Source organism: Paramormyrops kingsleyae, chromosome 22 (genome assembly GCF_048594095.1).
Source record: "Paramormyrops kingsleyae isolate MSU_618 chromosome 22, PKINGS_0.4, whole genome shotgun sequence".
NCBI lineage: Eukaryota > Metazoa > Chordata > Actinopteri > Osteoglossiformes > Mormyridae > Paramormyrops > Paramormyrops kingsleyae.
The window spans coordinates 11,556,063-11,577,589 of NC_132818.1; the positions used below are offsets into that span (position 1 = coordinate 11,556,063).

General features: G+C 48.2%; 5 protein-coding genes across 9 annotated transcripts; 2 read left to right on the forward strand and 3 right to left on the reverse strand.

Annotated features, from left to right (window-relative positions):
* Positions 1–471: 471 nt before the first annotated feature.
* On the reverse strand, positions 472–3,302 carry LOC111836938 (DCN1-like protein 3). 2 transcript variants are annotated; one of them, XM_023798641.2, is made up of 3 exons: positions 3,189–3,302; positions 1,252–1,776; positions 472–1,104 (listed from the first exon to the last, which is right to left on the reverse strand). In XM_023798641.2, the coding sequence occupies exons 2-3, from the start codon at positions 1,680–1,682 to the stop codon at positions 648–650; spliced, it is 888 nt and encodes a 295-aa protein (XP_023654409.2). In that variant the 5' UTR covers positions 1,683–1,776; positions 3,189–3,302; the 3' UTR covers positions 472–647. The 2 variants fall into 2 exon arrangements, with proteins under 2 accessions (XP_023654409.2, XP_023654408.2); XM_023798640.2 differs by having other exon boundaries at positions 3,060–3,200.
* Positions 3,281–6,938, forward strand: pih1d1 (PIH1 domain containing 1). Of its 3 annotated transcripts, none has more exons than XM_023798642.2 (11): positions 3,281–3,418; positions 3,808–3,899; positions 4,287–4,344; positions 4,478–4,666; positions 5,467–5,528; positions 5,635–5,716; positions 5,812–5,908; positions 6,104–6,136; positions 6,332–6,410; positions 6,591–6,734; positions 6,856–6,938. In XM_023798642.2, the coding sequence occupies exons 2-11, from the start codon at positions 3,819–3,821 to the stop codon at positions 6,898–6,900; spliced, it is 870 nt and encodes a 289-aa protein (XP_023654410.1). In that variant the 5' UTR covers positions 3,281–3,418; positions 3,808–3,818; the 3' UTR covers positions 6,901–6,938. The 3 variants fall into 3 exon arrangements, with proteins under 3 accessions (XP_023654410.1, XP_023654411.1, XP_023654412.1); XM_023798643.2 differs by having other exon boundaries at positions 3,312–3,510; XM_023798644.2 differs by having other exon boundaries at positions 3,372–3,494.
* A 613-nt stretch (positions 6,939–7,551) lies between these two features.
* On the forward strand, positions 7,552–13,813 carry tnnt1 (troponin T type 1 (skeletal, slow)). 2 transcript variants are annotated; one of them, XM_023798607.2, is made up of 14 exons: positions 7,552–7,614; positions 9,381–9,410; positions 10,090–10,103; positions 10,266–10,331; positions 10,919–10,939; positions 11,288–11,309; positions 11,423–11,483; positions 11,634–11,750; positions 12,179–12,256; positions 12,347–12,460; positions 12,826–12,935; positions 13,144–13,234; positions 13,336–13,376; positions 13,546–13,813. In XM_023798607.2, exons 2-14 carry the CDS (start codon positions 9,388–9,390, stop codon positions 13,589–13,591), a joined length of 804 nt encoding a protein of 267 aa, XP_023654375.1. In that variant the 5' UTR covers positions 7,552–7,614; positions 9,381–9,387; the 3' UTR covers positions 13,592–13,813. The 2 variants fall into 2 exon arrangements, with proteins under 2 accessions (XP_023654375.1, XP_023654377.1); XM_023798609.2 differs by lacking the exon at positions 10,919–10,939.
* Positions 13,814–14,413: 600 nt separating this feature from the next.
* Positions 14,414–19,597, reverse strand: syt5a (synaptotagmin Va). Its single transcript, XM_023798606.2, has 10 exons — positions 19,063–19,597; positions 17,327–17,533; positions 17,166–17,180; positions 16,636–16,811; positions 16,312–16,404; positions 16,048–16,215; positions 15,593–15,760; positions 15,188–15,305; positions 14,929–15,062; positions 14,414–14,828 (listed from the first exon to the last, which is right to left on the reverse strand). Exons 2-10 carry the CDS (start codon positions 17,520–17,522, stop codon positions 14,619–14,621), a joined length of 1,278 nt encoding a protein of 425 aa, XP_023654374.1. The 5' UTR covers positions 17,523–17,533; positions 19,063–19,597; the 3' UTR covers positions 14,414–14,618.
* An 84-nt stretch (positions 19,598–19,681) lies between these two features.
* On the reverse strand, positions 19,682–20,833 carry LOC111836918 (ferritin, middle subunit-like). The gene is made up of 4 exons (XM_023798610.2): positions 20,632–20,833; positions 20,308–20,454; positions 20,103–20,228; positions 19,682–20,024 (listed from the first exon to the last, which is right to left on the reverse strand). The coding sequence occupies exons 1-4, from the start codon at positions 20,734–20,736 to the stop codon at positions 19,869–19,871; spliced, it is 534 nt and encodes a 177-aa protein (XP_023654378.1). The 5' UTR covers positions 20,737–20,833; the 3' UTR covers positions 19,682–19,868.
* Positions 20,834–21,527: the final 694 nt, after the last annotated feature.

Below are 21,527 nucleotides of genomic sequence, written 5' to 3' on the forward strand. Positions count from 1 at the left end.
GACTGCAAAGTGCTGATGGTCCCTGCAAATGTGCTATTACCGTGTGACTGGCTCCCTCCTCTGGGGCAGCAAGCTGAAGACTCAAGTAGTTCAGCTGGCATGGAGAAACCGCAGTAGCATTCTGTCCCCAAAGGAGAGCGTCACCTGCTCGCTGGCAGGCGGCCCTCGGCGTCCCGTCGCCACCCTTCATCACTTCCTGTCCTGCATTTATCACATGCTCTTAATCCAACAGGGCCACAGTGGAAAATTAATCACTCGGCTTTCGCATTTCAAATAGCCTTTTATGGGTCATTGTAAATTTATTTTTTAACCGAAAAACACGGAACACTGCTTAGATATAACGTTCCACTGCGTTTCCTGAGGAAGAGGCGAGCTGGGGCGACTAACCCTGAAACGAGTGGATCAGGCACTGTGAGCAGCGTGACCCTGCCTCAGACAGCATTTTAAAAACGGACACCCATTACACATCCATTAACAAAAATTTTTTTTATATAAAACTTCAAGAATAAATAAAAAGTGCCTAAAAACATTGTCGGAGCCCTTGTATAAAATGCAAGGCAGACAAGGTGCCCCTGCATCACATCCACACAGCCCTGCCCAGCGTTTACAGAGACGGATGCCGGCAGCCGTAGCAACACGGAGCGCCGTCAGGGAATCTCCGCAGCAGCGTCCCCGTGCTGCTGCGCTCGACTGCGCCTCTCCGCTTCCCACTCCACAAAGGTGTCGAAGAGGCTAGGCCAGGCCTCGTCCTCGCTGTAGTTGGACAGATCGGGGCCGACAGCCTGCGTAAAGTTGAGGAACATGTTCCAGGTGTCGCGGGACACGCCCCTGATGCCAGCCGGGTTCTCCGTCAGGAAGTGCAGCCAGCAGGGCAGCAGCGCAGGCACGTCCTGCGTGAAGACCAGCCTCCAGAGCGCCACGGCCATGTCGCGTTGTAGCGAGCGCTGGCCCTGCTCCGCGTCCAGGCCGAACTGGAAGGTGAAGCGGTACAGGTCCTTGAAGTTCTCCTCGGCTCTCACCTCCTCCTGCAGCTCCGGCAGCCGCGACATGATGCCCTCTAGGCTATCTGCACCCAGTGCCCGGCAGCCATCCACAAACTCCTTCCTGCAGGACACAAAGAAATCAGACCGGGAGAGAGCTGCGAGATGATGCAGTGAATCATATGTTCATCTCGGGACATACAGGATAGGTTGGTCTTTCCCAGAGAATGCTGGTCAGGGATAGCCGGGCAGAGTACCCCCCATCTCTCACCTGGTGAACCTGCACATGGTGGCGGCCTTGAATTTCCAGGCGAGCAACAGCACGCGAAACTCAGCTGGGTCGAGCTGCAGGTCGTTGCACAGCTGCTCCATGCCCTCCTCCAAGATGGCGTCATCCTGCTCGTCTCTGTAGCGCTCGAAAAACTCTTCTATGCGCCGCAAAGTCAGCCCGGCCTCCGCACCTTGCTCCGCCCCCAGGGCCACCCGGGCCCCACTCGGCTCCGCCCACACCTCTGCCTTCCCAGTGCCATTGGCAAGAGGGTCTTTCGCGTGCGCAGACCCTGGCTCCTCCTTGGACCCCCCTGCCTCAGTCACTGCGGCTGTGCTTTTCTTGCAGTGAGATTTGCTCCCCGACTCCTTGTCTGCATTCCTGCTGCCCAGAGAGGACGATGGGTTTTTGCATTTTGTGACACACTGGCCCATCTTGGCCCAGGTCCTGGCTCTGTCCCTCAGAGCCGGCTGAGTGTGCCCCAGCTGCAAGCGGGGCGATCCTCCTCGCTTAGCGTGCCATGACGAGCTGCCAAAGAGGACCAAGGGGACAGAGATGGGTGACAGATATTAGTGTTAGCGGCCCAGAAACACAATCGCCACCATCCTGAGCTTCCAGGACAGAGCAAGAGACCAATTGATGTCCTGCCTGTTAGTCATGCTTTAGAATGGTCAACCATTAATGAAGCTATCTTTTATACCTGAGCATTTTATCCATTTACTCCACTGTGGTGGCTATTAAAATGTGGGAGAGTGTGGACTGGAGGAAGCAGCTCAGCACCAGTGCAAGCTGGACCCCCACGTGACGCACTGCACGTGCTGTGAGCAGCCGGATGTGCGTGCAGGAAGTCGCACAAAGCTACGGGTGGTGCGGGGGCACAGGTACCCTCAGTAGGCAGCACACGCCACACCCTGTCAGCCAGCAGACACACCCAGCCTGCGTTACAGGCATATTTACAGTGAGATGCCTGCGGCTGGGCACCGCCTCCCCTCAGGAATGCGCATGGCGGCCTGTAACACAACCTGCCGTTTATGTGTAGGCAGGAGAAAGCAGTGTCTCAGCAAGGAACACTGCAGGCATAGAGTGCAGGAGGCATAGGGAAAACAGCACAGAGGAGAAAAGTCATCAGCATCTCACTAGCGCAAAACCTCTTTCCATTCATATTATAATCTTCATGTATGAAACGTTAAGACCATAAAGTAACAAACCTGACATACAAAATAAAAGTGGAATTGTTTTTATGTAATGTCAGGAACAAACAATATATACAGACCCCTCCCTCCCCCATACTTTATTGTCCCGAGGTTCTTCTGTGGTCACCCAACTGATGGTTACTTTTAGGACTGGGCGACCTAGCAATGCTTCTGGCTCTGATGGTGCTTGTGGCTATGAGGCTCTTCTCCTTTTTGGAGTGCTGCCTGTTTGAACACGGCTTCCCCGCCTGGAGATACGGCTCTCCCCTTTCGCTGTCGGGGCTTCAGCATGTCCTGCTGTCATTTACCGGTCTGTCATTCATAACTATCATGCGAAAGCTGCGAGTAGGGGGTGGTTAAAATGAAATAACTGCAAATTCCTGGGGGGGGGTTAATGATCAGGAAAACCAGCTTGCTTACTAGTAAAGAAAACTGCAGAAGTTACTGCGTGCGGAGACGAGTTATAGTTTCGTTAGTGCCAAGTTAGAAAATATAAAGCAGAAAATGATGCATATAGGATAAATAAAAACCAAGAAACACTGACGGTGCACGCAAACTGAAAAGGGAAAGTCTGTGAAAGATGTGAAGGCAAACTCAGTGACATAATGAGGGGATTACCTTTAAACGCAGGGAGATCGCGGTGGGGAAACACGCATCAGCGCGCGGACACCGTCAGCCCCGCGAGACACCACATCCTGCTCACGACACGCAGCCCAACTTACTGCTCCATCTCCTTTCCCCACATACCGGCCACTTTGAAGCTGCTCTTTCTCTGTGAACGGGGAGTTTCTCTCCAATCCCCCCTCTCAGTGTCGGCCTTCCTATTGAGTAGACGCTAATGGGAATCTTCTTGGCATCACTTCCGGCAGAGGGCGGCCTGCACGTAACGTCATAAACAACGCGCCCGCAGCTGAACGTCATCAGGCCGCACCATACGTCTTATCTGAGAGGTTCGCGGTGTGTGACAGTCCTCTCGAGTGAGTAACTGAGTTGTAGTCGGTGCATCACGTAATAAGAAGTCATTTTAGGGCACTCTCTTGTTCACACTGTAAGGTAAAAGTTGCAGCAGGTATAGTATCCGTTATTCTGTAGAAAGACATGATTGACTCCGGTTGCCTTAGCAGCATACATACAACAATTCGGTACTCCTCAGTGCTCTGTAGTAACAGCCCTAAAGCCCCGCAATTCAGCGACCCCCCCCCCCCCCCCCCCGTCAACCGTGCCGCTCGTATGTGGACTCCATAGCCGTGCATGGGGATGCTGACTACTCCTGGCTAAATGAAACGAGCTTTTTTTTGTGTCGGGACCGAAGCTGCTCTGTCCTGGGTTCTGAGCTCTCGCTGCTGTCTCCTGCTATATCTTTCAGTTTCTTTAGGTATGGAGACAGACTCGTCCCTCCTGACGTCCGAGGCGGAGCGGCAGAGGCAGGAGCAGCTCTATCACCAGCTTCTCGTTCAGGTCTGTTCATCTCGGCCCCCGTGTCCGCTCCGCTAGTCATACGATCATAAGAACTATACAAACGAGAGGAGGCCATTCGGCTCATCGAGCTCGCTTGGGGAGAACTTAACTAATAGTCGGTCCTCTACGGCGTTTCCCTGGGATACTCCGTGTCACTGAAGTTATCACTGGCAAAGGAACAAACAGCATGCGTACAGCTGGATCAGTGCTCCTGTTTGGATGGGCAGCTATTGGGTGGATTCCATGTGACCTGATGCTCACATCCTTATTAATCCTGTTTGTGTTCTGTTATGGCTGTGTGTTCTGAGAAGCTTAGTAAAAGCTGAAGATTGACACAATGTAGCCTTTCCTGGCTTCTGAAGGACGTTTCTCTGATCTCTCTCTCAGACCATGGGAGGGATAGAAACCCAGAATCCCGACTCCCGAGTCATTCAGCCACAGCCTGGTAGGTCCCTCAGGTGGAAGATGTCTTCATGCCTGGTGATAGGGCAGCATGTTTATTCAGTTCACTACAGGCTTAGTGACAGGTCCAGGTGTGGCCACATAGTCGGTGCTTCATCTTGCTCCCTCTCTTACAGGACTGTGTGTGAAGACACTTTCTCTCCCTGACAACGGCAAAGTCTTTGTGAATATCTGTCAGTCTCCCTCGATCCCTCCACCCCCCCACCTCTCCAGGGAGCAGCTGCTGGAACTTCTGCAGTCAGACGACCCTACGGGGTACAAAGTTCCCATGAGCCTTGGCGAGCCCCATGCTGAACTGGACAGCAGTGAGTGGTATTGCAGAGATTCTGAATAGGAGGTGATGGGTGCAGGAGGTCATCTTGGAGTGACATGGAGGGGACAGCATGCTAAAATGACACTTATATGTTTGACTTTATATCTTTATGCCTTTGCGGTCTATTAAATTAATGGGGCCCTATTATGCTCATTTTCACTGTTCATAACTTTTGGAGTCTACTAAAATACATTGACATGTTTTAGTGTTCCAGAAACACATTATTTTTCTCATCCTGTATTTCCCTATTTACTCTATAACTGCCTGAAATGCTGTTAGAGCCCTAAGCTCCACCCCCAATGAGTCTAGGGTGCTCTGATTGGTCAGCTTGCCCTACACATTCCGCTCCTGTCTTGCAGTCTGCATGTAGGTAAGTGCCCAATGAGCATTGTATTACGAAGAGACCTCACCATGTCACAGAAGTAAGGACTGGAATTTCAAGAAGGCATTTCAGGCAGATTAAAGTGGTTTCTGTGGTGAGAGTTACTCTCTTTGACGTGTACTTTGGGCCTTAAGACTTTGCAGACCACTTAAATGCACTAAAAGCTATCTGACACACTAAAGAAAATGTAAAATTAGAAAAAAATAATAGGGCTCCTTTAAGTTCAGTTCTTGATCTTTCAATAAAACGTATATTTTAATGTTTATGATTAGGATATTTTTAAAGTCTGAGTAAATTTTGAAAAACTGTCCCAGTTTACCAATATCTACCCTTCAGGAGCACAGTACCAGTGCTGCAATACCAGTGGGGAAAAAAAATTAAAATATATATATATATATATATCATTGCAGATTCCCAAGGCTGTACAGCTTATGATGTTGTGATCAACAATGAATTCTTCAAGAAATGCCAGGTGTGTGTTATTGCATGTGTACAAAGTTTTCAGTTTTTAGAATGTTTTAAGTTCCTTTTTAAAAGCATCAATCTACAGAAAGGCCAATAGTTTCTGCTTTTTCTAGAAAGACCAGCTCTTCTTGCAGTTTGTTGTTACGGTGTCTCTAGACGGTCTGGAGAACAAGTATGGTGTGGAGCTCAGTCGAGGTCCGTTCCATCCTCCCTCTGTGCTGAAGATCAGCATTTTCCTTCTGCATTTGTGCTCCATGATGTAGCTTCATCTGCCTCCTCCTTTCCCACAGAGTGGAAAGTTCTGAAGAACCGCAAGTTCCTGGGTTCGATGAACAGTCAGAACATCCGGACCAAGAGCAAGCCGGTGATCGAGGAAATGAGTGCAGTGTAAGGCCCGGTCCGGAGACAGGGCACTAAACGGGAACTTCTTGGGTCTTTGTTTTTGTTCCTGGGTACAAATATAACTGACAGTTTTAAGTATTTCCACACAAATGATGTGACCCTCAGATCTAATGATTGAAACTGGAGTTCTTACCACAGGATGGAAACAAATCGCATCTTCTTACATTTTCTTTCCCACAGAGACCAGAACACGTCGCCACCTGCTGCCAAACAGTGAGAACTGCTCCTTATATGCCCTGACCCTCTAACTGTGCTCATACCCACCCACCCCCTGCCCCCCGTCAGCCCGAGTAATGTGGCCCCACCCAGTTATTTTGTCTACATGTAGAAAGAAATAATAATAAAGACACAGTTATGTGTCATCTCTATCTCTCGCTCTCTCTCTCCCTGTCTCACCCCCCATTCCAGGCCACAGTTCTGTCTTGTGGTGGAGCCCTCTTGTGGAGACCCAGAGTACCTAACAGCAGAAATCCAGTTGCCAGGAGTGGTGAGATGCCTTTTTGCTGCTGTTTATGGGGGATATCCACACCTGGTCATGAAGAGAGTGTGCACAGAACTCCCCTCTAGCTGAGCTCTTATCCTCTGCATCCAGTCTGCTCTGGGCCTCCAGAACCAGGCGTGCGTGCCACAGCTGTGCCTCTGGGACACTTAAGGCCCCACTTTACAGGTATCTTCTCGGTCGCTGGTCCTGGATCTGGGGGAAGACAGGCTGCTGCTGACTGCCCGGCCATCCCTGTACCACCTGGACTGCTTCTTCCCACTCTGCGTGGATCCGGATAGCAGCTTGGCCCAGTTCAATAGAAACACACAGGTGCCTTTTCCTTCCCCCCCCCCCGATTCTGCTGACCATAACCCTTGGCTGACTCATACTTCTGATATGTGTTGAAACTGGTTAAATATCTTCTAAATTCTTCTTTCTGTCTCTCGTTCAGCTTCTCACCGTGAAAATGAGAGTGAGCCCCTCAGGAACCACATAGACACTTTTTACCTTCTCAATAAAGCTGTTATTTGCTAATTATGAGCTTGTTGTTTTTCATGTATGAATTACTGAGGAACATGCTGGGTGATCTGCACCACTAATTTAGTCCCAAGGTGGGAATTTGGTGCAGGAGCTGGAGACCAAAACCTCCCGGGATCAGGCTGTAGCCTCCTCAACATACAGATCACGACGGGGGTCCCTGTCAGGGACTCGCTGTGCGGAGGGTGTCTGGGGCTCTGATGGGGTTGTGTTTTAGTCGGATCAGCCCCAGGGGCCTGGCAGTATGGCGTGGGGCCCCTGGAGGATGGACCACCAGGCCCGTAGGAGTGACAGCGGTGTCTTTACCAAAGGAGACCCTCTTTGAAGGAGCAGGATTCTGCTGCTTTAGTGCTGTCAAGCTCCATTGTGATGACTCTGGCGCCCCCCCCCCCCCATGCTAACACCCTTTCACCTGTCCCCCCCTCTCCTATTTCAACAGAGCCGTCAGCATCTCCCTCTTAATCCTGTTCTCTTATTACAATGTGGTCTGTCATCTTTCTCCCAAAATTCCCCCTTAATCCACCTATCGCTACCTCTCCATCTCTGGAAGTTGCACCCACCCCACCCCACCCCACATGGCTTATAAAGCACCCACCCCCCCCCAACTCACAAACGTCCCACTCTCTGCCATCCTCCCCATCTCTTCTGGCTGTAGATCCCGGTTCCAGCCAAGGTGAGTTCTGGAACATTCTTTTTGAGCATGCTTTGTCCTTTCTTCTCCCCCGTCTCCCTGCATTTCCACCCCTCTGACCCCCAATCGGTGTCTTTCCACTCTTTTTTGGCTCTGTGACCTCATTTGTCAGAACAAACTGAAGCCAAAGTTACCATTTGCTGGAATGATCTAGAAATGAATCAATTGATGAGGGAGAGTACATGCATGAGGAAGAAAGCGACGAGGAAGACGTAGGGATACAGCTTGGGGCCTGATTGGCCCACGCAGAAATATCATTACAGGCAATCGATGGCACAGTGGGACCTCCACTGGGAACCTGGCTTTTCCAGGGCTATTAATAAAGCCCTTTGTCATTGTTAATGGGAGTCCGTGAGTCAGACGCTGTTCTTTCTGTGTCCTTGGCTAAAATTAACTAAACAGAATCCCGCTGCTAATGCTCCCACAGGTGTCCCGGGTAACTCTATACAGCCCATAAGCCCCCTATTCTGTCCCCTTCTTTGTTTCTGTGCCCCCACCCCTGTCTGTCTGCTCCTCTGCCTTCCTGACACCAACCTGACGGAGGTGCAGAGCTCTCCATCCCTCAGCCCCTCCTGGGGGCTCCTTCATACCCCGACGGCGATTCCCACGTGGAGGGGCGTAACTCATGCCCATAAAGGGATGTGTTCAGCTCCTGACCAAACCCTGTGACGGGCTCCCACACGGAGGGCCTGTAAAGGCCCTTCAGTCATTAGGACACTGATTTTGTACTGAGTAACTCGTTAACACTGACACTTGACAGTAGGAGATGAATTAGATGTTGAGCGATGGACTGAGATGCTTTGGATTTGCACAGCAGGGAAGAGGCGATGACAGCTATGTTGTCTATAAATTGTTTGAGGGAGTGACATAGGATATAAACTGACCCGGCTGACGGAGGGGGGGTTACTGAGAAAAAGGGGAAGGTGACAGGAACTGGCTGTTAGGGGGGTCTGGAATGCTGTGGGGGCTCGTGGTCCATCCACATGCGGCATGTTTACAACCAAATGCAGACAACTGGTGCTTAGTGTTGGCAAGTCCCCATGTGGAAACAGACAACATGCTATCAAGACAGAAATGCTAAAAAAAATACATCTTCTGTGTATCAAATCATAGCAGTCAGAGAGAAACTTCCAATAATTGTATAACTATACAACAGGGGGTCTCAAAATTAGTCCAGACCCAGCAGAGAACGCACCATATGATTCAAAACGGTTAACGTATAAAGGCTTAACATGGTTTGAAGGACAATAATACAAGGCAGAACCACCAAATTTCTCACACACATAACTCGTCATAATCCCGCATCTCGATCATTTTGTTATATATTGATCCCTATATCGAAGGTTATTGTCAACTCTTTAAAGTTCATGAAATGCTCTTTTGTTACTGAAAATTATTCCAGAGCTCTGACTTTGAACAAAAAGTTTGAGAACCCCTGCTATACAGAAAGTGGCCTTGGATACGTTAGCTGTTAACTGATCATGCGACTTCTTCTATTAGAATATATATGGCGTGGAGACCAAATAAAAACCAGCTCCAGTGGCCCTGTAAGGAAGATTGGAGGGCCCGATGTAGAAACTGACAGAAACTTGATATCCCTTTGTGAGTCTTCTGTACATCCTCAGCTGCTCCGGCGGTCGCCAGCAGCCAGCATGATGTCAGCGTGATGGGCTTTGGGAACACTGCTGTGTCGCTGCTGTCCCTCTCAGATCCAGCTTAGTGCCTTAATCATGGCCTTTTGTCCACAGAGCAGCGATGTCTGACGCAGAGGAATACGAGTGAGTAAACCACCCGCTGCCCCCATTCATATGTTCTTATGTTCTTATGTAGTAATGCTTCATTCAGTAGTGGCACTGTACGATGAAAAGGCATACACATTTTTCTCTCGTTGCCTATTCCTTAATAATAATTAAGTTTCCCAAACCCAGCTTCGGTAGCACCAAGTTCCATAAAATGCACTGGAAAAGAGATTTTTTTTAAGAGAAAATAACCCCGCTAACTGCTAATAAGCATATACGACATCCTGCGGGATTGAGCTAACATTAATACAATGGCTGAAATCGGCAAAATACTAAAATGATCAACACTGTGATTTATGACAAAAAAAAAAATAGTACTCCGGTACAGAAACAGTTTACAGTCGATCGCATTTAAGCATTTTAACAGAGCCTTCAGTAGGCTGGCAGTGAGATTTGGCGTTTGCTCCACACGGGGGCGCTGATGTGACACATAACTAATACCAAACTATTCCCTGTGGGCAAAGTCATATACTACTTTAAAAATAAGCAAGAAAAGCAAGAAAATGACGAAATAGGACAGTAAAAATATATTATAATACACCACATCAATAAATAATGGAAATAAATACGAGTAATAATAGCATCAGGCAGTAGAATCGTTATACTTTGCTATTTGAGCACTGCAGTGTCACTGATCTATGTCCCTCTCTGCTTACAGGGATCAGGTGGAAGGTAACATAGCGCATGTTTCCTGTTCTTCTTCCATTTTTGTTGCTGATGGTGAAAATATAAAATCTCTCTCCGGTTTGCTTAAAAATGAAAAGTCCGTAAGCTGTCCTTCCACTGGCGAGAGCATTCTCTGTCATTATCTCCTTATTCTTCTTTATTGCTCAGAGGAGGAGCAGGAGGAAGAACAGGAGATAGAGCAAGATGGGGAACAGGCAGGAGATGGAGAAGGAGGTGAGAAAATGGCGTTCAGCAGCCTAACCTGCTTCGTTCAGAACTCCGGAGCTGACATCATTCTCCAGCCTGCATATCAGCCATGTCATGACATATCAGCAATGACACTGTCACATTGACTCCTGTCAATAGCCTTTTCTCTTCTGCTGCTATTGGCTGGTGCCTTGGTGGTCCCAAGCAACAGAGCAGTAGGAGAACACAGATTACCAAGGTGTTTGAGCTGTGTGACCCATACAATGTCATAGTGTCCGGATTCCTTCTGCAAAGGCGAATTTTCAGCAAATAATCGTATGATACATTTTAGTCCAGAAAAAGGATTATGGTGTTTATGATATATGTTACATCTTTTTAGTTCCCTACTGTATCTTTCTTGCCTAGTGTGAGAAAATTAAACAACATTCAGCATATATATTTTAAAGGATGCCACAAATATAAGTGGTATATTTATTATATCAGTATGCTCAAAAAAGGTTAAGTTGGCATGGGTTCATAAAGGGAATTGTGCTTATTTCACTATCCTTAGGTGCTTAAATGTTTGTTCTTCCTTGTTTTCCCTTGAATTGCCATCTATCCCACCCTCCTATCAGAGCAGGAGACGCATGAGGAAGGTGAACTCCCGGCATGTCCTCTGCTCCATCCTCCGCCCTGTTCTTTCACGCACGTTCCCCCAGGCTGGGACCCCACCTCTCTGCCTGTGCAGTAAACGGGCATTTACTGTTTTCATAGATATGGTGCCACTGAGTCCCCTATGTCCCTCTGAATCACCTCTGTCCCCCTGAGTCCCTTCTGTCCCCCTGAATCATTTATGTTCCCCTGGTTCCCCTCTGTCCTCATAAGTCCCCTTTGTTGCAGTGTAGGGCAGCTTATAAAGACACCACTGTTGCTCTTTTTGCGCAGCCAGTGACACTTTACCCTCTCTCTCTCTTTCTCTCTCTCTCTTTCTCTCAACATCGCAGAGGAGGAACGCCCTCGACCCAAGTACGTGTATCTCTGTGTCTCCTTGCCCTGATGCCCTTATGCATGAATATGATCGAGTGTGCAGCACCCATCACCCCTTCACTCTTTTTTTTTCTTTTCCATTTCCTTCACAGGCCCATGGTTCCTCAGCTTGCCGCCCCGAAAATCCCAGAGGGGGAAAGGGTGGACTTTGATGTGAGTTGGTTTTGTCTGACACCATCTTAGACTTTGAGCTATTCTCAGCATGACCAGCTGTAATACTTCTGGAGTTACAAAAGGGGGAAAATGTTTTAAAATAAACACATGAATAGTATGTACTTAAAAGCTGATGTCCTCCTTCCTCAGGACATCCACCGGAAGAGGATGGAGAAGGACTTCCTGGAGCTGCAGACCCTGATCGACGTCCATTTTGAGCAGAGGAAGAAAGAGGAAGAGGAGCTCATTGCACTGAAGGAGAGGATTGTTAGTTCCACCTCACTGCCTTCCGCGCCAGTCAAGGAGCGCAATTCACTCATATGTTTCTCTCTCACACTGATTGCTGGTTGTCCATATCTGTCACCAAGGACCAGACTGTGTCTTCCTGTGCTCAGCTTCTCCTTTGCTCAGCCTCTTTTCCTGTGCACAGCTTCTTCTGCTGTGCTAAGCTTCTCCTACGCTCAGCTTCGCCTGTGCTCAGCTTCTTCTCCTGTGCTCAGCTTCTTTTGCTGTTCTCAGCTTCTTCTGTGGTCAGCCTCTTCTCCTGTGCTCTGTAACGGGCGAATTGACACTGTGTTTGGTTTTCTCATGCATCCTGAGTCTGGCAGCTCTAAAGTGTGTCAGGATTTTTTGGAATATAATATTTTTAAGTGTAGGTGTGAGCACAGCACTGTGTTCTCTGTCCCCCACATCAGGAGCGACGTCGGTCCGAGAGGGCGGAGCAGCAGAGGGTTCGAGCCGAGAAGGAGCGCGACAGGCAGACGAGAATCGCGGTGAGATGAGGGCTTTTGGCATTTCTTACTCAGCTGTTCCTTCGTCTGTGGGACACGAGCAGACAGGGCCTGAAAGTGTACCATCCTCAGGAGGAACGCCAGAGGAAAGAGGACGAAGAAGCCAAGAAGCGTGCAGACGATGAAGCCAAGAAGAAGAAGGTGCTCTCCAATATGGGGGCCAACTTTGGAGGCTTCCTGGCTAAGGTGCGAGTCACCTTTGTAACTCGATAATGTCACTGAAATATCTCAGAGTATCTTAATAATGCTCATCTCTGAACTAGAAGTTGTACTATATACAGTGAATGAGCTGCAGTGAGAGTGAGTTGAGTGTATGAAATTAGAATAAACAGTGGGTGCAGTGTGTGCAATGATAGTAAATGAGGCTGCAGTGAGTGTGTACAGTGAGTGAAATAAGAAGAAACGAGGCTGGAGTGAAAGTAGGTGCAGTGTGTGAAATTTGAGTAAATGTGGCTGCAGTGAGAGTGGTCACACTGAGTGAAATGAGAGTAAACAAGGCTGTAGTGAGAGTGGATACAGTGTGTGTTATGGCCGATCCCTCCTGGCCCCAGGCTGAACAGAGGAGGGGTAAGCGTTTGACTGGAAGGGAGATCAAGAAGAAGACTTTAAACGAGCGACGCAACCCTCTGGCCATCGACAGCATGCGGGAGGATGGACTAAGGTGACCCGCCACAGACGCGCACCAGCACCCCACCGATTAACACTGCCCAGGCAACCCTGAAATGACTCCGCAGTGCTCCAGGGACATCATAACTCTGCTGCATTGTGACATCATGACTATGCCTACAAAGAACAGTGCTGTCGCAGCTATACTGATTAGCGTGACCTCATTCGGGTACACTGATACTCTCCAATCTGATGTGCTCCAGAGCTCGAGCACAAGAAATGTGGAACGGGATCTATCAGCTGGAATCTGAGAAATTTGACTTCATGGACCAGATGAAAAGACAGAAATATGAGGTGTGTTGCTTCCTCGAGTACAATCAGATATTACTGACTGAAGGTGAAGAGGTGTCTGCATCAATTTTTTTGTTTGAAATCTTCATGATCTTTTTTTTCAGATTGTTGTGCTGCTGAATAGAATTTCCCATGCCCAGAAATTGTAAGAAAAATCTATTTCTTGACGTCTTATATATTTGAGATGTCCTTAATTAACTGTATAGCCATTTGCATAGATAATACAGTGTAGTTCATTACTGAACATACTAATGCTACGAGGCTCACTTTGGCTCGTCCTCTTCCTCATCCTCTTCCTCCTCTCTTCCCCGCAGTAAAAAAGGCCACGGAAAGGGCAAAGTCGGCGGCCGCTGGAAATAGGGCAGCGTGTGAAGACGCAGCGGAGCTGTGTTGGGGGCGGGGCAGGGGGAGGAGCTAAGCGTGCCCCCCCCCCCCAACTCTACAGCAACAGCAGTGCACAGCCAGACTGACAGGCCGCGTAACATTTGGGTGGTTATTCCACCTCTAGCTTTCTGGCAGCATCCTGCTCATGCCTTGGATATTCAGTCAAGAGCAATAAAAATAAACCTTACGTATAGAAAACGAGGTGTGGGTGGGGCCTTGTTTTGAAAAGATACTCCCTACTTGTTAAAATCTACCTCTCTCAATGCAGTAGTATAAAGTGAACAGTGTCTTTTGTTTGCACTCCGGCCTCAACCCCCCCCCCCCCCACACACACACACACACACACACACACATACACATCCACACAAACAACACCCCCCCCAGCTCACCAGATATGTGTACATAACTGAACTGGTTCCTCTAACATTTCCATAGTGTGTCACTGGCATCCTACCCACAGGGGATGTCTCCTGCTTTGGGCTCTGTGCCCTTTGGGACAGACTCCAGGTCCCCCTAATGGCCCTGTATGGGATAAGCAGGTGGAATATGGACATCTGTATGTTAATATGTATAGTGGTTCATTTGCCAGCATGCTGCCACCTTGTGGTCATAGGGAAGCACTGCAGTTCACCCAGGATAAAGCTAAAATAATAATATTTTTTAAATAAATAATGATTATTATTATTATAGTCTTAAATTCTGCACCTTCTACTGTACATAGGAATAACTGTCATATATTGTTTTTTTCCTTAGTAAAACACACACACACGTTTAGAATATTTTAATTATACACTTCTTTACAAAACACTTCAAATATGACCAAAGGCTTCAAGCTACTACCCTTACAAGCAACAATAAAAAAAACTAGTGTATGAGTCAAGTTACATACTGTATGGACTAGCAACTTGTTTTTTAAAGAGTGATGGTTACCGTAGGTTAGGATTACCATTTAAGCTGTGGGCACGTTAGCGATGGCGCTACCGTACGCTTTCACGGTAACATGTCAGCGATGAGGCCCCTTCAGCGCTGCGTCTACCTCCTCCTCTGGCATCAGAGTGTGCCACTGAGCCACCGGGCGTCGGGGATTGGCCAACATCTCTGACCATTGACGGAGCCCCGCCCCCGTAGCACCGTAGCCAATGAAGGTCTTGCCAATGGCGTCATTGCTTCCCAGTTTGTCGTAGTCATACACCGTTATTACAACCTGCACTTTCTGCCATAGAGAAGAGAATAAAAGCAGAAGCATTAAAATGACTTGCCAACTTATCTGTCTGTAGTTGCACTGCAGCACTGCATGCGTGCACTGGACAAACCTGTATCTGCTCAAAAGGAATTTCAAAGCTGAAGCTCTCATTGAAGTAGGGATTGAGGGTGTTCTTCTTCACTGTCGTTTTCTTCTTCTTCAGCCTCTTCCCGTTATGTTGTAGTACAATCTTGACAAAGGGGTCTGAGGTGAGGGGGAAAGTTTGGCACGATGGCACAGTAAGTGAGAGAGCCCATCCACTAGCATGGACAGCAGTGACGTTGTTATGCCAACAGAAAAGGTACCACGTGGTATATCTGAGGAATCACCTGACAAACCACCAACGTCCATCTTTTTGAGGTTTTTGGCCTCCATCACACAGACGGTGAGTTTGCCGGCAGTGGGAACGTAACGTAGGGAGATGCAGATATCACCGAGCTTCTCTTGCTGAGAAGGAGATGAGACATCAGGCCAGAAGGGAAAAGTTCAGGTCCAGAAAGTACAAATACAGGCCAAGATTTTGTTTCATCTAACCAGTTCAGTGTGAATGTGACTCTTTATGCTCAACTAGTTGGCTGAAACAAAACCTTGGTCTGGATTTGTACTTTCTGAACTTGAACTTTCCACTTCTGCATCAGACTAATGTTCTTCCCCAGTACCGAAGAGGGGAAGTACTGTGAAGAAGCTAGCATAGGAAAAGCTGGCTACTAGAGAGCATAGTGACAGCTGGCTACCTCCTCTTTCTCTCCATTTTCTAAATCCCTCCATTCATGCATGGGGCGCCCCAGGTCCACTGTGTTCATGGGGATCTTGACCTCGCCGATTACATCATGCTTCGAGAAACGGTCAAAGTCGTAGACCTGCAGTACCAACGTCTTCCCGCCCAGCTCCGCATAGGGGATCTAAGGGGCAGGGGGAAGCAAAGGAGAAGTGTCAGTCTGTCTACATGCAGCGGTAGGAGAGCAGAGTCCCCAAGCTATTAACAACACAGTGCAGTTCTGCTAAAAAAAGTACCATCTCTCCTTCAGGTGTCATTCAAGGCTACAATGACAACAACAATGACATCACGCTCATTTTTCACACCAACAATGAATAGGTACAGGTGGGAGACATTGATCACATCACCAACAACAATGACCTGGAAGCTGCTTTTATGGGGGAAAACGGTGAGGGAAAATGGGCCACAGACCTTAAAGGTGAAGGTTTCGTTAAAGACTGGGCTCAGGTTCTTGCGCTGGACCTTAGTTTCAAACTTCTTTTTCTTGTCAGGAAGCATGTAGACTTTGACATAGGGGTCTGAGGTGCCGCCCATGTCCATCGCAGCCAAATCCTGAGCTTGCAGGATGCCCACAATCAGCTAGGAGAATAAAGATGAAAATGATGATGACTTACACCAGAAAACCACATCAGCAAATTCTGGCCAACACAGATGAAGATTCAAGTAAAGGCTGACCTGATTATCAGTAAAATTATAATCTAGGGTAAACTCCAGCTTGCCCAGGTTCTCACGCTCCTTCTCTTCCTTCCCTTCCTTCTCCACTTCCTCCTGTGGGAGATGGAACACTTCATCATCATGGCGATATGTATCTCTGATGGAGATTAGAGATAAAAGCCCACAGGGCCTCTCAGCCTGCGAAAGTGCCCCAGGAGAACATGATGGATGCCAGATGTGGAATCAGTGGGCTGGAGGAATGGAAACCCAGTGGCCTGTGGCCCTTATGAACGGGGCTGAGCACTCCTGCCCTCAATGTTCTCAGAGGTCCAGCTCTGCCCTCACCTTCGCTTCCTCTCCTTCACCCTCTGCACCTTTCCTTCGACGCTGTCCTGTTTTCCTCTCTCGTGCTTTTTTGGCTCTCTTCTTCTTGCCGATACATTTCTTGACAATGCAGAATGCGCAGCACCCCACCAGGGCAAGAAACAGCATGACCATGGCACCGACGGCCCAAGCGGGCACTGCGGGGGGCATAGACAGGCAACAGGCAGGGCCAGGAGCCCGTAAGCGTCATCACACTCCCAGAGTTTGTGCCGTAAGGCTGCCAAGGCAGCCTCAGTGCAGCACAGGGCTATTCGGCCACTGCTAGCCAGGTAAGTCAACTGCACTGCACCTGTGTCTGCATTAGGTAAATGTTATAGACTGATTTTAACTCAATAGCTTCAGTGATTTACTTGTGATGCAGCCACAATGACAGAGAGAGAGAGAGAGAGAGAGAGAGAGAGAGAGAGTATGGTGGGGCAGGGTGGAAAGGCAGAAGGAGCGAGGGGAAGCCTGAGAGCCTGAGGGATGCACTGAAAGCAGGAGGAACTTACTCTTATGACTGTGGTCTTTCGTGGAGAGGTGAGGGCCAGCGAGACATGGGAGAGAGGAGAGGATGGAGAAATGGGGTCAAATGAAAAACATTCAGCAAATTACCATCCCTCCCTTTGCTGCACCTCCACAAGGGTGCGCTCTCAGCATCCAAGTTACCCACTCGGCAGCTTGCCCTGTTCGTTCATGAACTTGTTCTTCATGTGGTCAAAGTTGTGGCTTGGATGGTGTGGATGGGCGGCGGGGCCCGGGGCTGCTTCATGCTCGTGCTGCGGCTTCCACTCAGGTTCCTCCCACTCGGGTTCTGGCCCTGCTGCCCGGCGAACCCTGGGGAGGACCTTCAAATTGGCCAATCGCATTGCTCCTCAGCCTCAGAAGGACAAAATGAAAACAGTGAGACACCAGTACCAGCATCAACATCACTGAAATAGAGGACTGGGCAGGAGGGAACTTTAAATCCCGTTCCCGCCCACTTCTCCAAAATTCTGTCCTACTCCAACTCGCAAGATTCCATCCCGCTCCCGCCTGCTCCTGCAAGATTCTGTTCCACTCCCATAAGATTCTGCCCTGCTTCCAATTGCTCCAGCAAGACTCTCTACCGCTCCCACCTGCTCCCGTAAGATTCTGTCCTGCTCATATTTTTTCTCACCACACACTTTACCCAATATGCAGGAACTAACGAATCAGCATGAAATTTGCAGCACATACTTCAGCTGTGTGTGCGTTTGTGCTGAGTCCTGTGACCCGTATGGAATCCCCTGCAGTGTGTCTCCATGCCCTGGGACCTGGAATACACCTCCAGTGCCCAGTGACCCATATGGGATCCCCTGCAGCCTGTGTCTGAGCCCTGGGACCTGGAATACACCCCCGGTGCCCTGTGACCCGTATGGGATCCCCTGCAGTCTGTCACTGTGCCCTGGGACCCAAGATACACCCCTACAGCCCCAGGAGCCAATGACCCATGCAGGAAAATCCACACAGTGCATCCAACATGATCATAATCCTGTGACAACCTACCCCCCCACCCCACCACCAGAAACTAACAAGATTAAATGCCGACGTTAATCCAGAAATCCCAAAGCTTAAGCAAAACAGAGGATAGCTTGTCCTGTCCCCTGGACACACAGACATGCTGAGTGACACTCAGTGGACCTGGGTGAGAGCAGAAAGCCCTCAAAGCACAGCAGCACATTCTTGGAAGTTGCATGTATTGCATACATCAGGAAGCCATGCAATAAGTGAAATGTAGGATCACTGCAAGATAAGGAATGACTGACATACAAGAGGACTGAGATGCTGGATGAAAAAGTTACAAACTCAGAAAACATCAATGAACAAAGTTTAAAAAAAATTCATTAAAAAAATGCTCTGTGTCACTCATGATAAATGCAATCTGGTAGGAAGAATCAGATCTGGATGACATAAATAAAATATTTGCTATAATATACTAGGGCTGCACAATATTGGAAAAAAAATCAATTATTGGTATGTGATTTTGTTAGAAATATTTGGGTATTTTTAATAAAAAAAAAGGAGTTCAAATTAAATTAATTTCTCACAAATCTCTCCAGGAGTATAAATGTTAAATAGCAAGGACAAAAATGATTATGAATGGCTTGGAAAGCGTGTGCAGAGCTCATGCAAAAGCAGTGGCAGAACATTTTAAACTCATATACTAAATATTGCAAAGATTGCTCTGTCTCGGATATTCTGCAGAACTATTTCCTGTAAGTTCCTGCCATAAGCAGGAAACACCAGAGTTTCATGCGATAATTCACCCTAATCACCTCCCTTGTGATAGGCAGCTAAACACAGGATTCGGTTTCAATTCATTTTTACGAGTCAAGTACATATGCCCTCAGAGGACGACTATAAAGACATGAAATAGGCATGACTTACCAGGTAAGAAAATACTTCCTCTTTGTCAGTGGTTTGTGAACAGCCCTGTGTTACTGTCACTCTCTTACTAACCCTAATCCCCTTGCCAGATACATTGGGCCTTAAACTCCTCTCTCCCCAAAGCCCATTCAAGTCACTAAACCAGCATTTGATTTAATCTCCCTCCTGCTGTCAGGCTGCAGCATATACTTGTTCCAATCAAATTGAAAAAGGTTAATCCCACCCTCTCAACCATTTCTCTGGTAATGGGTCAAAGGGAAATGGAGGAATGCACATCTTCCCCCTTTTTTACTAATCGAGTTACCATCCAGCTTCACAACTCACTCTGCTAGTGAACCGGTTTACACTTGTGTACAGGTCGAGTGGAAACAGCTAAAAACCCTCCAGCTTCACTTTATGATCAGCATCTAAAACCAGTCCTGAGGGACACCCAGCTCATATTTCTACTCCCCTCCAGCTTCCAGCACACCTTCACCAGCTATTCAATAAGCTTGTGCTTATCAGCAAAGACTCAGTTGAGATTCATGGCTATAGATGGCAAAAGGTCCTAGCAGTGAAGTTTAGCATAATGAAGTACACCATGAACCAACAGCTCCAAGAGGGAACACGATTAGACAAGTCACAGCAGACATTTTTATTGGATTCTGCTCAAGCCCTAGTGATCAGCTCCAAGACACCTTCAGTACTGAACAGCACCACACCTGACAAACTTCCACAAGTCAACTTTAACAAAAACAGCACAAGAGGCATAGCAGGGTCCGGGTGGGGGGGGGGGCATTGGTGGTGATACACCCCCGAGGGAGGCCTTAGCTGCTATGCTTAAGGGTGTGCTTGTCAAACAGGTACTCTGCCAGCCTGTTGTTTGCAGTATCCATCTTGGACAGGTTGGTGATGTAATCACCCATTCTCTTGATGGTCTTCACCTTCTCATTCAGGCAGTGAGTCTCCAGGAAGTCACACATCTGGCAGGCAAGAAAGCTCATTAGCTGACAATGAACACACAGCACCCCCAGCAGGAGCACTCACACACTGCAACTCACATGCGGGTCAGTCTTGTCAGTGGCCATCTTGTGCAGCTCCAGCAGGGACTGGTTCACATTCTTCTCCAACTGCAGGGCACATTGCATCGCCTCCAGCCCCGAGCCCCACTCATCCCGCTCTGGCTTCTGCGGACAAGGAAGCCACAGGCTCAGAACCAAACACAGCAGCCACCCTAGCCCAACAGGTGAGGCAGCGCGCACCCACCTTGACGTCCTGCAGAAAGTTGCGGCCACCCCTTTTGTTCTGAAAGGCCATCAGATGCTCTACATGCTCATGCTCTTCCTCTCCTCTCTCTTTGAAGAAGTGGGAGAAACCAAGGAGAGCGACATCGTCCCGAGAAAAATAATGGGCCTGGAGATACGGGGAGGTAAGGTTACATCATACACAACCCAGCCACCTGGAGCGGGCATAGCGCCATCACGAACAGAACTAAATAAGATGATACGATGAAAAACGCTGACGGTTACAGCGAAAAAAAGCAGCTAAGCAGGGTACGGCAAAATGCATCCTACCACCAAAAAGTCTCACCATGGATATGTACGTATAGGAAGCGAAGAGCTGCATGTTCACCATGCGGTTAATGGCAGCTTCACAATCGCGGTGGTAGTTTTGGCGGATCTGGGAGGTCTCCATCACTGCGACTGTTACCAATAAAACAAAAAAAACCACAGACTTAGGAAGTACCGTTCAATCACTGTTGACACATGAACCCCTTTTAAAAAGGACGGCTTTTACCTCCTTAAATACTGCTGTTTACAGCAACGTCACGCGCTCCGAGTGGAGAGTAACGGCCAATCGGGACGATGATTGGACGAGAAGTGGGCGGGACGTATGGGCTGATATTTGTGCCACTAGAAACTGAATATGAATTTTGTATATTTGAATCTGCAGTTATCCGCATTACAAAACTGAATCTGAATTTAATAGTTTGAATCTGAATTCCAGTAACTCGAAATAGCATTTATCCTACCTCGAAAGATTCATTTTGCGAGTTCAATTTCAATCTAGTGTGACACACCTAACTCGAGATAGCATTTATCCTACTTCGAAAAATTCAGTTCGCAAATTCAATTTCAATCTAGTGTGACACACATCCGGGTCCTTAAGAAAAAGTAATCGACCGCAGATTCACAACGCAACTCATTTCCACGTTTACGACAGTTCTGCCGGTCGGGGTAAAGAGGAGGCGTATGCCGGGGTGTCGCAAGTGCAAATGTGGGATCTTTATCGTACCACCACTTCTCACCGCGCGCCGTACCGTCAGTGTTGTTGAGGCGCTCCTGTTGTTCCCAACACCCCCGCCGCCGTTCTCACGGTCAATACAGTAGCGACACTTCTATTTCTCCACTTAGAGCACTGCTTATACATATCACCATATTAAACGCCAGTCCAATTGATGTTTCCGGTTATTAGCACAGTACACA